This window comes from Ambystoma mexicanum, chromosome 4q (assembly GCF_040938575.1).
Source record: "Ambystoma mexicanum isolate Mex_15411 chromosome 4q, UKY_AmexF1_1, whole genome shotgun sequence".
In the NCBI taxonomy this organism is placed as follows: Eukaryota; Metazoa; Chordata; class Amphibia; order Caudata; family Ambystomatidae; genus Ambystoma; species Ambystoma mexicanum.
The window spans coordinates 193,373,365-193,392,101 of record NC_090928.1 but is presented as its reverse complement, the minus strand read 5'-3'; the positions used below and the strand labels follow the sequence as shown (position 1 = coordinate 193,392,101).

The window sequence follows — 18,737 nt, the reverse complement described above, 5'->3', positions numbered from 1 at the left end:
ATGACAAGGAAATGCATACTGGCCACAATCCTAGTTATTCATTTTCTCCTTCTATATGAATCCCACCAAGATCACTTCATGACAATCTGGAAACAACGAGTTAACACAATAATGAAAGCCGCAGACGTTTCAATCTTGCTTCTTAAAACTAACCGGGATTGTGCAAAAAAAAAATCTATGGCTCTATGATTGGATCCAAACACCTGAACAATGCATGAACTACCAACATTTCAAGCATGGAAAATTCAGGATTAGAGTCTTTATGACATAGAGCCTTACCTGATGAAATTCCCCTGTCCAATCTATAGGAATTTATTTCTTCGACTTTGCCAAAATTTGTGGCCAAATCGGAAGATAATTGCCAGAGTGGACAGCTTATGCAGATTTTTCCAAAAGCCAAATGAATCAGACTCTTAAACACTTGTTCACACTCTGCCAATCTCTGTCTTTAAGGAGAAATCCTGTTTGCAATTTATGTTCCAGGCCTATTCTAACTTGACCTTCCACTCATTGTGGCTCAAACCTTTTATTGTAGAGCCTTTAAATGTTAGCATTTCTGCTGTGAAATGAGTGTAGTCTATAAACTTGGGCTACTTATTTGGCTTGGCACTTCTCTTTAATTCTTATAAATCAACCCTTCACCTCATATGGAGTTAATCAGATATCGCTTACAGTTTATGATGCGTTGATGATTGAGAAAAGTCTGTTGGAAAGGCGAAGGAAATTTCACTTTTCCTTGAGTCACTTTTAGATTTTGTGAACTAATGTAATTTCATGATTGGAAACTATGCATTGATATGTATTGCAATAATATGTTTTAACCTGCTTTTATCCTTCAGTTGTATCTGCTTTAACTGCCTTTCTTTTGTTTAAATGTCTTTCTTCATTGCCTCTTTTCTTTTTCCATTTAATTCTTTTTGGGGATAAATTGTGATCTTAATAGAAATTGAGGTCATTTCATCTAAAACCATTGCATCTAATGCCATTCCATCGAAATTTTTCCATCTAAAAAAGTCCATCTAATTCCTTTTTTTGTTGTTTCCTTTTGTTTTTTGGGGGGGTGAGGGGGCAAACCCCTGTGTTTAACCTTTAAAATGCACCTGAACAAAAATGAACCCTTTACCCCCCAAAAACATGCATTAGATGGACATTTTTTAGATGGAAAAAGTTTGATGGAATGGTATTAGATGGAATGTGTTTGAATGAATTGACTAGATACCGAAAATGTAATAAATTGAAAGGTTAATTTGTTCAACCACACTAATAAAAACAATATTCACTACATATGAACTCATTTAAAAAAAGTAATTTTGGGTAAAAGTATTCCTTGGTGTCTAATAAAGGTGAATGAGCATGGGCTTAACATTTAAGATGCATGGTATCCAGTATATTTTCAGTGTGCCATGCCTTGTATATAAAAGGCTGCACATTTTTAATAAACACACATATACCCATGTAAAAGTGGCTCCCTGTGTTATTGGGAATGGTGAACATTGATAGTCGCTGGATGGTTGCCCCTATCGCGGGGGATATTGCAGTAGCACAAGGCATAGTGTAGAAGACCGGAGGCAAGTGCAGGACTGGCAGGGAAGCCTGGGACCTGTGAGGTTCTGGAGGTGCACCAGGCGACCAGTCAGCTAACTGAGCAGGGGGGATGAGAAGGAGGGAGAGGAAAACAGGTGGAAAGGGGGGGGGGGTTTAGCAGGGGAGAGAGAAAGGGGAGAAGAGGAATGTTTTGAGGAGTTTCCGGAACTTGAGGAGATCCGGCTCAAGACACAGAGAGGTAGGGAGGCTGTTCCAGAGGGAGGCACCTGCAGAGGATAAGGATCTACCCCCAAATCTTTTTGGAGAAACAGCTCACCCGCAAAGAGTTGGAGGAGGCTGAGTGAAGGGCTATAGAAGGAGAATATTTGGGAAGAGAGCGTTGTAGATAGTGAGGGCCCCGGCCCCAGAAAGCCTTATGGACTATGCAGAGGGTCTTGAACTTGAGCCTTGCAGCCACAGGGAGCCAGTGGAGAGATTTCAGCGCTGAATGTTGCCCTTCAATTGAAAAAATGATGTCTGGAGTGATCCAATAGAAATTCCTCTGTTATTTAACTAACTTCCCTAGAAGATCACTGCTAGCAACAACCCAATCAATAGACCTCATCTTCCTCCCACAGAAAGCCTTCCGCTCCAACTACAGAAACCACAGGGAACACTTCCTCACCCCACTAACTAGCCAACCATGATGAATCCTATAAGGATCGGATGCCTTATCAGCAGATGCATACTGGCCCGAACACTATTCCATCTTTACTTTTACAATTACCCCATCCCACCACTCTATCACAGAGGTCTGCCCTTAACTAAGCAACCATAATCTAAAAACTCACCATTATACCTTTCACTAGTACTGGTAGTAATCACAGACCTAGTCAACAACCTCAGACTAATAAGATATGATTCTACTCTTCTCTTCAGCTCTTTTTACGCTTGCACACATACGCGCACAACACCACCCCTAGCTCTCAACAAACTACCAATCGTTAGGTTGGGATGGATGAGGCTGATAATTCAAAGACCCAAGATATCAATCTCATCTAATTTATTATGTGTTAATGATAGCTTGATTGATGAAATCATAGAAATATAGAAACGTATACCACTAGAATCATATCAACCAACAGCACCAACGCTGTAGGATGGTAAGGTAATTTTTCTTCATTCCTATTTTTAAGGAGAGTTGATATTTTATTATTACTCGGTAGATGGCTGAAAATCGAGGAAAGAAATAGTCCCAATATTCTTTAGAGGAACATTTGTAATTAATGATGCTCTTACGAACGTCTAAGGCGGAAGAAATAGTGTGCTATGCAGTAGGCAAATGTTTTGTCCAAACTCCGGAAATCAGGAGGAAAACACACAACATGGTTTATCAAATGGACTGAGGGCCTTCAATAGGATAGCAAGGTTTGTAATGTAATCTAGCTGCTATGTACTTTGAAACTTTGTAAGGATTGCTATATTAATTTGCACCTCATTCTTTTCAACTTTTGTCTTTATTATGGTAAATAACGGCATTCTTGTTGTCTGAATTAAATTGAACAGTACTTCATATATTGTATGACTTAACTGGTCAAGGTGGCAAACGTGCAGGTGCAAACAAGAATTACCTTATGAGATTAAGAAACAGTAAGTAGCCTGAATTTAGGACTAGGGTGAAGGCTTTTGGGCTGAGTTTTCTTTAAGATGGAGGGATTCCCACCAAGCATTTACAGTGTTTACAAAGATATCTGGTTTACACTGGGGAGTCTGTCTTGTTCAAATGAACATTTATCAACACAGGATGGAGGCAAGAGGGCAAATATTAGTCCATCAAAGACACACTTTTAGTGTACCATGATAAGGGATTTACATTTCTCTGACGGTGTGAGAGGCAGAAATAAACAAAGGTGTAATCAAAAACATAAGCCTAAACCTACTATTATTAGAACAGTAGCTTTGTGCATAATTCCGACAATTAGATTCAATAGAGCCAACAGAAATTGGGTCCCAAAAGAAACATTCCAGAGGCATACCAATGGATCAATTTCCTTGCAAAAACCAGGACGTTCTTGCTGGGGACAGTGGACCATGTACTGTTTTGCTGAAGTAAATTACTCCATTGTCATTTACTTTGACAAACACCACTTAGTTATGGAATTCAACATGAAAATGCTTTTAAGAGTTACTGGGTTTGTGGTTGGAGGTAAGGTTGCTATTGTGGGGTGTTGGAGTATGTGGGGGACAGCCCCAATTAAAAAAAAACATATATATGAAAGTGATATTTGTCAAAGTAAATTACCACAGAGTAATTTACTTCAGGAAATCAATGTAGAACCAAGGTGGACAGGAAGGGTCCCTCATAGTAAGAGTCTTTTGTTCATCAGTAGAGACAAGAATAATAATTTACAGTGAAACACTGGTCTAGGGCAAGTACAGAAAATAGGGCAAATTAGTCAACGTATTAAGAATGGTGAATGTTAAAGCAAACCCCAGTGTGTCTGAGTAGATTCAGAGCAAGTTACACACATTCTCCTAGGAAAGATCCTACATCATCCAAAAAAAGGTTTCCAAAAGGGCATCATGAGCAAGAACAATCAGAGTTCTAGGAGAAGACCCAAAAATGCCATATTGTCTTTACATGGGATACAACCTCAGACAATAGAAAACACATGAACCGGTTCATCACAGGAGCCAAAATGCACTTAAGGACTTGTGAAATTGCTTCTAGAAAATGTCTGTTGGACAAATGGACAACCTCCTCCATCCCCCAGTAAAAGCACATTCACACTGAATGGCCAGTTAGTGCCAAGACCATATTGGGCTTCTTAGAGGAGGGTACTCCTCTGCTGCTCTCCCACACCCAGCACTGTCTGTCCACGACGTCATCCAAGAACACCTTTTTGCTTGCTATCTGCCAAGTAGGCTGTAGGGGTGGTCTGTGTATGCCAGTGCTTTTCAAAGGTTTGGTCCCAAAGGGGACTCCGATAATTTATTCATAAATAGGGCACAATAGCTACAACATCAACAGAAAAGAAGTGTTAGGGAGAATTTTCAGTTTAGTGCTAAATTCCTCCCACCTTAGAGATCCCAGGTCTTTTACTGAACTTTGGGACTTTGTTCTTTTAATTCTATGCGTTTTCTGTGTTTCTTTTGATTATGGAGTCTGACAACCGCATAGGCATCATCTTTTTACATTGTGACACATAGCACCCACCTTCAGTGCAGTGACATAGGTAAGTCTTTCAGATTTCCCAGAGGTTTAAATACCTTCTCTTGGATAAACTACTGTTTCCAAGAGCAGTGAAGTGAAATTGACTTTACTTACATTTGTAACTTTGTAGACCCAGCACACACCATCTTACGATAGGGTGCTGGAGGGGTTACTTAATATCCCCTTTGTCTAGTTTCTCATGTAACAATTTTATGTTACCCTTTCTACATTTAATGGCTGGTGGCAGTGGTTTACTTTTAACTACCATTGTGAGTTTTTACAGCGGGCTGCGCTCGCAGCTGGAGTAAAGCGCCCATGGGTGCCTCTTCTGTCAAAATGGCCACGATCTCCGTTTTTCATCATTTCCTGATGTAAAGGTCCTTCTTGAGATTTACTCTGTGTGGCAAACAAGGTTTGGTCCCTTTGGTCATGTTGTCTTTGGCGGGATTCATGAGTGAAGCCCATCTCTGGCTCCAGTATGTCTGGCAAGAGCAGGAAGTGAGGGAGGTGCCCGAAACTCCTCGTGCTTAATCCCATTGGTTACATGACTGCACCCAAAGGTGATTGGCTGGCTGGCTGTCTGGCAAGGACAGCCACCCTGCTGTGTGATTGACAGCTATGCTGGAATGAATGGGAGAAACCTGCATAAAAGTCTAGGCTTTTTGGCTTGGAAGGCAGAGTCGACCACTGGATGAAGGAATCCGAATAAGAACTTGGAAGAGACGCCTGCTGCTACTCCTGGACCAATGGTTTGCCCAGTGAAGCCCTTGCTGCTGTGCTGAAGCTCCGAATTCACCTCGAAATGAGAAGCCAGGCAAGGATGACTTCTCCCCTTGAGTTGGTGGGACCAATCAGCTCCAAAGTGAACTCATTTGGACATCCTCTCGAAACTGGCTGTACTTCCACTGTTGCTGCTGCTGCTGGAACCGAAGTGCCAGGGAGAGGAACACAAAATCGAGTGGATCGCTTTAACGTCAGTCCCGAACGCAAGGCAGATCCTCCCGACTTCCATGGTGCCTGACTGACCAAGCCTGGCCCCAGCAATAGGGAAAGTCTGAAGTGGTATCGGAAAACCGCATGTTTCTATTTGCCAACAGACACGAGGAGCTGAAACGCAGAAGTACCACTGAATTGAAGTTTGCCCGTTGCTGTCGCTGACCGTCCCGTTGTGTTGCAGGAGTCCCCAGACGTCCTCCCTCTTGTCCCCACAACTGCGGCCCAGGAACAAAAGGATCTGCAGAGCAACACAGGAACAGAAGCCAGATGCAACCATTTCTTCTAACCAAAGGTACTGTACAGTCTAAGAGAATTTACCTCTCATCTTCTAGCCTTACTTGTTCTCAGTTGAGACTTGTCTTGGTTGCTCCTGTAGAGTTGCTTGCATCTTCTACGTCTCACAAGCCTCTCAGCTTGTGGCCCTACTTGATTCTACTTTTTCTACAAAGACTTCTAAAACATTCTGCAAGACTTACTTACCTGCAAGAAGTGCTTAAGCTCACCTAGACCTTTGCCCAATTGACATTGGCTGGCCTGGCTCCCTGAATGACTCGTCTCTCCTCTGATTATGTGTTTTCACCTGCCTTCTATAATTGGTTGGCACGCTTGTGCCAGGTCTGGAACATCCAGTTCATTTAGCAGTATGTAAGCTCAGACCCAGGTGCCAGGAGGTGGACATGACTTTACCTCCCCACCCAATTGGCTCAACGTCTCTCATCACCCATGCCCTCTGCCATGAAAATTATCTTTGAACTTGGCCTTGCAGAGTATTCTTGTCTATGGGAATATAAGGGAGTGCAAGCATGCACTATCAGTGTTCTAGGACTCCAAGCTCAAATCAATTTCCATCCTTAGCTCACGTGATAGGAGACCAGGATTTGGTACATTTTGCAGCATTTAAATGTCTTAAATGAATAAAACTTGGCACGCTTGGTGTTCTTTCTTTGTAACTTTACAAGGGATGATTCAGCTTCTCACATGTGCCGCCTTCAAGAATAGACCTTGGCTTGCTTCAGCTTTGTTACCAGGCCAGACAGCCTTGACATTTGGATCCACGATCTCAGCTTATTTGTGTTGCAACACAGTTCTAGGCCTTTCTCCCCTTGGGTCCTGGCTTACTAAAATTCATGACACCGATGTCCAGTTTCTTTACAATGATGGCTTCACCTGCAATCTATTCACTATATATAGCCATTTTCTAAGATTATTTTATCTACTTGCATTTCAGCATCTGCACAGTCATTGAATGCCTTGTATCTCTTGCAGTATATCACACACGTGCAATCTTTTTCTCGCATTTGAAAGTTTACTTGATTCTCAACTTCATCCTCAGCTTCTATACGATCCATGCATCTCTTCAGTCAGTATTCTCAGTGCGTCACACTCGCTTCTTGTGACGTCACTGGATTCTTTCAGTCTTTTTCATGTTCCTTCAAGGTGCTCCTCCCTCAGATTGTCATCTCTTCGGGAATACATTTGATAGGGCTTTCTCAGTGGGTACCTTCTTTCGAATACTTGCCCTGGTATTGTCACAACTGCTGTTGTCAAGCATGGCACGATCTTAAGCTTCCAACATATAGGAGGTGGGGGAGGGTGGGATTTCCTGCAGTGGCATGTAACTGCTCCTCTACAATGTTTTTCTTGCCTATGCTAGTTTGCAGTGCTTCAAGGATAGTTTTGAATAAAGGTGCCAGCTAGCGCTGAATTACATTGTGGAACCGAGAGAAAGTTATGCCACCTCTCACGCTCCCATGTGAAAGAGAAAAGTTGACCTCTTCAAGTGCCCATGGGCCATTTGCCCAATGATCCATGGGAACTGGCAACATGTTGAAACTTTTGGAAAATGCCATCACGCAGTTGTGTATGGTTTAAAAATGAAAGACATCCATGCAGTCAGACCGAGAAGGCATCCTGGAAGGGGTGAACGCACCGTCTTCTGGCCTGTGTGCTTTGAAGATCTCTCTGCCTTCCTGGTGTGGAGCTTTCTAGTGAAATCTTGGCGTGATGGTGTGCTTTGCAGCTATGCCAACGGTGAAGTATTTTATAAAAACTATTTATCTTGTTGCATTTATTCATTTATGCATGTTTTATGGGCGAATGAAGAGGCCATAAAATAGCCATTGTCTAATCTAGCTGAGTGTGTGTAAGTGTGAATAATTCCCCTTCATGTGTTCAAGAATTTTCATTGAGTGTACTGGAGAAAAATAAGCAATATATCTGCACTTTTTGGAAAGCAAAACATTTGGCATCACATACATTGGGCTGCCTTATAATGCGATTTTCCAGGCATCTTTGAATCTGTGCTTGTATTTTGAAAGGCAAGATTTATGGTGCAAGGTTTTTTTTCCTCTTTCTTTAAAGTGAGCCTGGCTGTGTTGATAAGCATTTTGTGTGTGTATCTTTAGCGTGACTTTATTCAGGCTGTGGTGAATAATACATTGTGCATAGATCATTGTAAATTGCGATAAATATGCATTCTTTGTTTAAGAAGAGAGATAATTGACCTTCTGATGGCAGAGATTGCCCTGATTTTGTTATTTCTGGCTGGACTAAAGGCCCGTATGATGCATTAGCTAAAGAGTAGGGATTGTTACGCTGAGTTAAATGAGCCGTGGGATGAAACCTTCAAAGTTGCTGGGCCCGAAGAGGTTGTGTCTTGTTTATATAGAATTTCAGTGCAGAAGGGACTAGGATTTGCCACGCTAGGGAGGCGGGAATGGATCCTCATGCATGCCTACAGAGGAATGCATCAGAGAAATATGGAACTGGAGGAAGAGGTTTTATGTTTAGAAAAAGAATTGGCTGCTGAGAAACATTTAACTGATGCAGCAATTCCAGTTACAAATTTGACATGACAAAGCATCTAAATATCAAGAAGGGGTTGGGAGAGCAGCTTTCAGAGTTGCTCGATATAAATATAGGCAGCGTAGAGGCAATGTTAACAAGAAGAAGTTTGCTACCATGATTGCTACTGCAGGGGATCCAGATAAGTGGGGTGGCGATATTTGAGATTCAACTTGTTCAGACAGTAGCTCGCAGGGGGAAGCAGAAGTTGAATTACAACAGGGTGAAAAAGCTGTAACTGCTTAGCCAGTAACTATGTGCAGGGCTGGCCCCCATCCACACGGTCCAGGAGGAGGTGTTGTAGGTTTGAACACACTGGACGTTTTCACACAACAGGAAGTTGGTGTAATTATTATTCATTTGAGGCAAATGTCAGGGGAGCCCTTACTCATCTGGATGGTGTGCATGTATGATGGAGGTATTCGGTCATTTTGGTTGATTCCAGAGATTCCCTGCACTTCCTGCCTTTGTCCACTAACAACAATATACAAGAAGTATTGCGAGCTGGGCCTCCTACAGATGCAAATAGTCAGGCTTCGCAGGTGGATATGTTGCACCTAGCAGCCCATGTGTGTAACCGCAAATATCCTATTACCACGGATTGGCCCACTGAAGAGAAGTGGTATACTTTGAAGGAGGCAGTTCATGTAGAAGAACCAGTACATATGGGGGTGGTGCCACAACCAGAAATATGGTTATCTGAACTGCCCCACCCGCTTATAAGTGTCATTATAGAGAGAGAGAGAGAGAGAGAGAGAGAGAGAGAGAGAGAGAGAGAGAGAACGAGAGGATGAGAACGAGAGAGAGAGAGAGAGAGAGAGAACGAGAGGATGAGAACGAGAGAGAGAGAGAGAGAGAAAGAAAACACTAGATAGTAGAGACTCAAGTGTCAAGAAAGGACATGTTTCTGCAGTGCTGAAAGATGCTGTGCCACGGGAGGAGACTGATGGCATTGAAACCAGGGAGATGTGTGTGTGTTTTATAAAAAGAGAAGGCTTGCTGGGAAGGAGCGCTATAAAAAAGTGAAGCGAAGTGGTGACCAAGCAGAAAAAGGACACCACACCTTCAGCACCTCCTGAGAAGGGGCCGGGAAAGGGTATATGGAGATCCCTTCCCAGTACCAGCCAACATATGCTGATTTGAGAAAAGTGGTGAGTGCAATGTTAGAGTCTGGGTACCCTCATTCTAAATTGGACTAGGGTAGTGGCCAAGTCCCGGAAATTTCAGCTTGTATGAAAGTTGACAGAAAACCTCATGTTAATGTTGAGATATTTTGGAAGCCTGGGAACACACAAGAGGTCCAAGCTTTGATAGATACCGGGGCGGAGGTTCATGTAAATCCTTCGAGATTTAAAGGTCAACAAGTTACCAATCCTGGGCTGAGGGAAAAAGACACCTGCAGTACATACATGAGTGGAAATGAAGATAAACAATTTGAAAAAACTAAAATATCAAGTGTTGATTTGTCCGGATGCCTAAATAGATTATTGGTTTTGGCATTCTGAAGGAGTTGACCATATGACTAGAAGGTGAAACCTATCAATTTGGAGTGAATGCATCAACTTGTACACCCATTATTGTAGGCAAATCGAAAATCCCTCTGGTACACGTGCCTTTGTCCACAAAGCTTGTATCTATGAAGCAATACCTAATTCCTGGGGGCCATAATGAAATTTCAGACACTGTTAAAGAATATGTAGAGGCAGGGGTATTGAGCCCAGTCTCGACTGCTTGGAACTATCCTGCCTTGCCTGTGAAGAAAGGGGATGGGAGCTGGAGAATGACTGTGGAAAATAGAAAATATACCAAATACACTCCAGCTTTAGTTCCTGCAGTGCCAGATACTGTCACCTTGATTGAGAACATAGAGGTTTGATGGAACCTAGTATGCTGTGTTAGATTTGGATAGTGCCATTTTCTCTGTGACAATTGCTGAAGAGTGCCAGGAGCAATTTTCATTTTCTTGGGGTCAGTACACCTTCACGAGATTGCCTATGGGGGACTTGTATAACCCAATCCCTCTGTCCCCCGCTGGTGACAGAACATTTCGACAAGATACCATGCAAGCCTGCCATTCAGAAATCACATTCCATTGATGATATTCTGTTTCAGTGTAAAGATGAGCGCAGTGTGCAAAATCAGTTGGATGCAATCAATGACTGGTTGAAGAAGGAAGGTTGAAAGATTAACCCTAACAAAATTCAAGTGCGAGCTGAGACTGATATATTTGGGAATTGAATGGCATATTGGAGATAGTGCCAAAAGCCTGACAAAAGATACTTGAATTTACCACTCCAGTGAACAAGAAACAAGCTCTGTAGTTCATAGGGCGGTTTGGATTTTGGAGACAGCATATACCATATTTAGGGCAAATCTTGGCCCCACTTTACAAAGTGACGCAAAAGAAATAGGAATTTGAGTGGGGTGAGGAGCAGCAGAGAGCATTTGAAGGACATAGTGCAGTCTGTGCTCCATGTGTGGCCTTTGAAGTCAGGAGAAGTGGAGTTGAATGTATCTGAACAAGAATATTTGGCTAGCTGGAGCCTATGGCAAAATCAGGACAAAAAGTGAGTTCCCTTGGGGTATTGGAGTTGCAAATTACTCTAAGCTGGTGATAAATAAACTTCATTTGAAAAGCCATTGCTAGCGTGTTATCGGGCTCTAATTGATAAGAAACAACTGACAGTTGGTCATGATGTACTGATCAGGCCCTTAATCCTAATTATGCAGTGGGTGTTGAGCTCTAAGCACACAGATAGGACACACTCAGGCAGCCAGTATCAGCGAAAGGAAATGGTACATTCAAGATAGAGCTAAATCAGGAAAGGGTGGATTTGCGAAACTACATGAACAAATGGGCAATATTCCACCCATAGACTATATACCACAGGAAGTGACAAATACATAAATACATGGTTCTGCAGTGAAATGGGACTATGTACCCACAGACAAATGTTATTTTTTGATTGATTGATATTTTATTTCTATTGCGCTCGTACACAAGTGTTTCAGAGGCAAGGCAAGGGAGGAGAACAGGGGAAAACAAAACAGCGATCTTACTAGGCCCAGTGGCATTGAGAACGGACAAGTGCATGGGAGAGTGGGGAGGGGCAAAGTGCATGGAAGGGGGGAGAGGTGGAAAGTGTGAAGCAGAGAAACAGATAAATAACAATAAATAATAAAGGCAACAAACAGTGCTAATGCAGCCAGCAATTTGCAAGTGCTAGGTTTAAGGCAGCAGACAGGGTAGGTCTGATAAGTGCATGATGGGGGCTGTATGGGTACAGATACAGACCCCAGTGCAAGGGGTGGCCCGGAAGCAGTGCGGGAGGGTGGCAGGATGAGCAGGTACCTGGGCCCAAAAGACAGAGGGTGGCCAGGTGCACGGTGCCAAGAGAGAACAGATCAGCAGGGGAGAGGGGGAACGAAGGCAGAAGAAAAGAGGAAGGTCTTGAGGTGCTTCCGGAACCGGAGATGGTTCTCCTCAGGTTTTAGAGTGGCAGGGAGGCTGTTCCAGAGGGAGGCCGCAGCCGAAGACATAGATCTACCCCCAGCTTGTTTCTTAGAAAAACGACTGACCCTGAGTGAGTTGGAGGTAGAGGAGCGAAGAGCTCGAGAGGGGAGGTATTTGCAGAGGGATAGCTGAAGGTATTGTGGACCCAGGCCCCAGAAAACCTTGTGGACAATGCAGAGGGTTTTGAATTTAATCCTTGCATCCACTGGGAGCCAGTGGAGGGATTTCAGAGCTGGAGAGATACGATCCCAGGGCTTGAGGCCAAGGACAAGTCTCGCAGTCCTGTTCTGGATTAGTTGCAGAGGGCAGAGAGTAGAGGCAGGTAGATTTAAAGAGGCTGTTACAATAGTCCAAGCTAGAGAGAACCAGAGCTTGAGATACAATGAGCTTCGGGGGGGAAGGAGAGGAAAGGCAGAGTACCTCTGAGGAGGTGCAGTCGGAAATTTGACTTTTTAGAGATGTGGGCGGAGAAGGAAAGGGTGGAGTCAAAGATGACCCCGAGGTTCTTAGCCTCGCAGGTGGAGGTAGGAGGAGGGCCAAGGGAGTCCGGCCAGAGAGTGAGGGGAAAGGATGGTGAAGGTGTGCCGATGAGGAGGATCTCCGTCTCGCTGGCATTCAGACAAAGATCATTGGCGGCACACCAATCTTGAATGGCAGTTAGGCAATCAGAGATGAGAGAGAGAGAGGAGGTGGCAGAGGGCAGCCTGAAAATGAGTTGAGTGTCGTCAGAGTGGCACTGGAAATTTGAGCAGAAAATGGCAATGCAGTGGGCGAGAGTTGCCAGGTACTGGTTGAAAAGCCAGGGCGAGAGGTTAGACCCCTGGGGAACACCACAGGTAGAGAGGAAGATAGATGAAAGGAAGGACCCAAGTTGGACCTGGGAGGGTCGATCTGAGAGGAAAGAGGTCAGCCAGGCCAGAGCCTGATCAGTGATACCAAGGTTTTCACGGAGACGGTTGAGCAGGATGGTATGGTTGACCGTGTCGAAGGCAGAAGAGAGATGGAGGAGGATGAGGACAGAGGGACTGTTACAGTCAAGGTTGGTGAGCAGATCTTCACAGATGTTTAGGAGAGCAGTTTCCGTGCTTCTGGCAGCTCTGAAGCCAGACTGGTGGTCATGGAGACAGCCAACAGAATTGGAATGAAGGTTAAACTGAGAGATGGCCAACTTTTCCAGGAGTTCGGAGTAATGGAAATTGGCCGATAGTTAGCTGGACAAGAAGGATCAGCTGTGGGTTTCCTGAGAAGAGGGTGCACAAAGGAGTGCTTCAGAGGGGAGGGGAAGGATCCAGAGACAAAGGAGTGGTTGCAAAAATCAGCAAGGGCCGGAGCGAGGGTGTCAATGTGGTCCTTGATGGTTTTAGAGGAACAGGGATTTAAGAGAATGATTATCAACATTGATATGTCTTTTCTAGGTTTGCTTTACAGTGTCTGTGCCTGGATGGTGTAATTGTAATACTACATGGACTCTATTTGGAGGAGTCAAGTGACACTGCAAAAACAAGATTTTGTATTTGCGCAACCAAACAATGAGAGTCTGATAATGCTGAGGAATGATGTTCGTGGGTCGCCGACGCTGACAAACCAGTCTGAGCAGGCACAAAGAAACTGATTCGCAAAGCGTTCAGGATAAATCAAGAACGAGCTGCACGGCAAACATATTCACTGATGCATGCCCAAACGGAGAACATGTGGGCATATCTCGCATGAAAAGTATTGAATATATCGCATTTCTGTTTGACGGATGTGTACAATGCATGTCTGGTAGCGGTAGGAACTTAACCCAAACAGTGACTTACAATATCATGCAAGGTGATGTCTGCTTTATAATGCCTTGTCAGCCAGAAGAGGTTGGCAAATGTCAACAATTGAATATTATCAAAGAAATGAACTGCTGTTTGAGGAGCAGTTGTGTTCACACACTCCAGGCACATGCAGCAACGTTTTAACACCATGATTTGTAATGATGCAGTTGTAGCTGCTAGTCATTAGAACAATGTAAACCTTTCAGTAGGATGGCTTTTCTCATGTGGAAATATAACATATACTTATATTCCAGGTATCATCACTGGAGGAACATGTGCAATAACACGACTTGCCATAATAAGGTTTCCTTTGCAGCCGGCACTACCTAGAATGTTTCGGTTTCAGAGACCGACTTTAGTACCACTGAGTTATGGAAATCAAATGTCCAAGAGTGGAATGTAATGCTTTTGAAATGTAATGTGTTTGACTAAAACACAGTGAAATGCATTCTGGGTGAGCCCAGAGCAGCAATGGACATTTTTCTTCCTCAGTGAGATCTGCATTTTGATGTGAAATCTGAACACTGTCTGTATTCTTCCATTAGAATACATATTTTTCTTGCCTGTGCTAGTTTGCAGTGCTTCAAGGATTGTTTTGAATAAATGTGCAAGCTAGCACCTGATTACGTTGTGGAGCTGAGAGAAAGCTATGCTGTCTCACACGCTCCCATGAGAAAGGGAATAGTTTACTTCTTCAAGTGACCATGGGTCATTCAGCCGGTGATCCATGGGAACTGGCAACAGGTTGAAACTTGGAAAATGCCATCATGGCTTGAAAATGAAAGGCATCCACATAGTCAGACAGAGGAGGCGTCCTGTTGTGCTTTGAAGATCTCTCTGCCTTCCTGGTGAGGAGCTTTCCATTGAAGTCTAGGTGAGATGACGGTGTGCTTTGCAGCTGTGCCAGCGGTGAAGTATTGTATATGAACTATTTTGATTCTTGTTGCATTTATTCATTTATGTAGGTTTTATGGCTGAATAAAGAGGCTGATTGAAAGTCATTTTATAATCTAGACGAGTTTGTGTATGTGTGAATAATTGCCTTTCACGTGTTCATGTTTTTTTCATTCAATGTACTTGGGAGAGAAATAAGCAATATATCTGTGCACTTTTTGGAAAGCAAAACATTTGGCTTCACAGACATTGGGCTGCCATTTGATGTGATCTTCCAGGCATCTTTGAATCTGTGATTGTATGTTGAAAGGCACTTTTTGGAAAGCAAAGCAGCCTCATTACAAGTACAGTGGTGCTGGAAAAAAACTGTGTTAATGCAGTAATTGTTACCACTGCATTACCGTACCTCTGTACTCTAACTCTGCTGCCTTACCACCAAAAAAACAGCCAAATCAGAGTAATTAGCGCTAGTGGAATTACAGCTGCTGGCAATTCCATTGAAATCCCAATTGAGTCCTATAAATGGGGACTAACACTACCATTGCAAAACGGAGAAACTGGATGGAAACCATACAGTTAGCCAGTTGCTCTCATACTGTTCCCCTAGTGAGGTCACCAACAAATGATAAAAGCATGAATCCAAAAAATATATATGTATTCTTCCTGAAGTTCTTCAAAGTTTATGTTGAAAATAAGGATTAAGTTCCAAACAGATGAGCCCTGAAATTTTTTTACTCAAAAGATAAAGATTTAATATTCAAAAGTGGGGGAGACCAACTGTCGCCTCATCAAAGGAAGAGCTCTAAAGCCAATGCATTTCGGAGTAACTAACTCCCTCATCAGGGCAGAGCCCTTCATGATTCAATGAGGCAGTTTGGGTCCAATAGTCTCTCAAACGAGAACCAATGTGTAAATCCAGGTGTTTTTGGATCTCCTCAACCAGTCGGCTCCTCGAAACATTTGCTATTTGTACCTTTAGAGACAATTATTATTTAAGCTTATCATTTAAGCTAATCAGGTGTGCCCACCTCTCACTTCTGCAACTAACACTACCATACCACCACTTGTAATCCAGTGGTAGTTATGCCGGACCAAGTGGTGGTAACAGTGATTCCATTTGGCAGTATTCTGACAGTTTTACCTCTGGAATGGCGCCAAACTAGTGATGAGGCCCAATGCAGGTTGTTCAGGTGAGGTCAAGGGAGCAGAAGGTGGACCAAGAGACCAGACGGAGGAAGGACGGTACAGCAGAGCGTGGATGATTGTAGAAAGTGTGTGCCAGCTGAGGTATTGTGTGGTGAGAGAAAGTGGTCCTTGCTTGTGAGCGCATGTAAGGCGAGTGAGACTAAGTGAGACAGAGCTTTGGATGAGGTGACTGGGAGAGTGAAAAGAGAGTGAAGGTAGGGGTGACTGTGGGAAAAGATGTGGGTGGAGGGCAGTGTAATTGGAGGAGAGTGGTGCAGAGTGGTATAAGGGGAGAGAAGTAGAGGGAAAGTGGAAGCAGAGTTCAGTTGAAGTAACATTGGATGGACAGAGAAAGGAAGTGTGAGGGAAGGAGAGTTGGAGGAATGGACTGGAAGAGAGTAGACGAAAGGGAAAGGAAGAACTGAACACAAAGGCAAAGATTTCCAGAGTGTGCAAGGAAGAAAATCAGGTGAGACCTGGACAGTTGAAAGGCACCCATTCTTGTTATTCTTCTTAAAGTGGGACCTCAGGTTAGGATAGAAGAAGAGCAGAGAGGGAGCAAGATAAGGCAATGGCTTTTAGGCCCTCATCAACAGGCTAGATTCTAGAGGTTACAATATCTAATGCCCATTCAGGGTTTAGGGAAGCCTGACTTTGGACTTTTGCTTTCATTCACAGTAATTGTGGCAATATGGGCCTGCACACACTAATATGAATGATACACATGGTGATCCATGCTTGTTTGAAATGTATGCCACATTATAGAGATATTGTAACCATATTTTTGTAGTGTACCTAGGAACAATGCTATGTGATGCCACTCCCTATTTTGTCAAGGGGTGAAAGTTTGTGTTCCATTACTTCCTGTGATGTCACTTTGGGGTGGGGTCAAATAACATCACTTTCTGTGATGTCATCAGAGCTCAATGGTCACGTGATGTAACTTCCGCTACCCATGGCATTTTGGTGAAATGACGTCCCTGGATAAAAGCACTGCACCTTACAAACATCTGGAACTCCACTCTGAATTAACAAAGCTATTCCAATTCACCTGTCTTTTAGAAAAAAGCTCTAAAAACTCAGCACTATGTATAGTCCAACAACTGCAAGACTGATTCCTCCGTCAGTTGCTGATCAGCACCCAGAGGGGATTTTGTAGTGTGTGCGTTACATGCCACATAGAGATGTAATAAAGAGAACAGCAATTACTCACAATTCAATCTCTTTGCAGATGGTAGCTGGGAGCACACAGTGCTTGAGGTTCTGCCACTCTTCCGCTGTACAAATGCTATGATAGGAAAGTTTCTCCATGGTAACTCGGTATATGCACTCAGAATGGCGAATTCTGTGATACATCTGAAAGGAAAAGACATCATATAATAACATACATAAGAGCAAACGCATTTGATGACACTCCATATTACCAGAATTCAGTATCAAAAGTAACTTACTTGCCATTAATGTTGAATTACGACTACATGCAAGATAAAAAAAAAACATGCTGAAATAGAATTGTGTGATGCATCACAACAGCTGCACAGAGATCCAATGTCAGCAATGTTTTTAAAAAAAAACAAATTTCAACTAGGTCTATCGGTGTCTAAAAATAGTAAAACAAAACTATTCTATTAGTAGCAGTGCAATTCCTATAACAGATTGCCACCAAGATGGTTGCAAACAACAACTCCTGGCAAAGTGGAACATGCATGTTGCTGGATACGCAGCACAAATTGCCTGTGTCCGTGCCCAGTGTGGTTTGGTGTGTCATGCCTTCCTGATTTCATGAAGTGCTGCGATACTGGCCTATGGGTGAAGTTTGATCCCTTAACACTTCTAAACTGTTGTAGACAGTGCATTAGTGAAGACCATTGATGCTACTGCACGCTGCCATGCCGCATGGGACTTTGGCACTTACAAGTATTCGTGTTGAAGCCAAGCAAGGTGGTGGGAAACGCTGATGTGGGTGGCAGTCCTTGCCTCCACATGCTTAGCAGGTGGTCCTCATTCCCAAAGTAGTTCATCGTGCAGCATTTGTTGATCTGCATCTTGATTGTAGCATTCTTCTAGTGCCTTTTCTTTAGCCTATTCTGTTGCTCTGCTGCTTTGGTGGCCCACTCTGCTGTTATATGGAAGACCACACACAGGAAGATGAAGGTATGAAAGGTCTTCATTTCCTTTAGTCGCTGTGGGTTAACAAGTCCCCAGCTGCCTCTTTCCCCGGCTCCTTCAGCCCAACCGACCCTCACTCTCTGTCCACCTCTGTACATTTTCTCCTCCACATTGTAGGTCAGAACACATTCAACTATGTATAAAGCATGATGCAGAAAAGCTGCACCACTAGTGGATTCTATAGCTTAAAACAGTAGCATCTTACAACATACCACACCCGCCCCCCCACAGAACCAAGAGCTTCAGCTCCTATATAGCTTTTAACCTCATCTCTCCACATCTCTTGCAATTCTTCCAGGTCCTACCCATCCTCTAGCACAACAGCATCACTCAACACTCTCCTGATCCACTGCGGACCCCAGTATCTGCTTTGTCTTTTTGCAATTAAACCTGACTCCCACACAACCATCCTCTCCTGTAACCACACACTTCCTCACTCTCCTGAAAGCATCAAACCGATACTTGATGCGTTCACACTTGCGCACCTCCACCTCCTTCAATTTTTCCTGATCCCATTCTACAAAACCTGGGGCCTCATTACAAGGTGGGCGGTAAGGGATTACCGGCACCGGTAAGGGCACCGGTGCCGGTA

General features: G+C 43.5%; 1 protein-coding gene across 3 annotated transcripts in view; it reads right to left on the bottom strand.

Moving 5' to 3' along the window:
* The window catches only part of PDE10A (phosphodiesterase 10A), a 1,126,451-nt gene that overhangs the window by 265,028 nt on the left and 842,686 nt on the right, over window positions 1-18,737 (bottom strand). For all 3 annotated transcript variants that reach the window (XM_069607718.1, XM_069607719.1, XM_069607720.1), the window contains exon 14: window positions 17,190-17,332. In XM_069607718.1, the coding sequence (XP_069463819.1) occupies window positions 17,190-17,332 (143 nt within the window). The remainder of the gene's footprint in view (window positions 1-17,189; window positions 17,333-18,737) is intronic.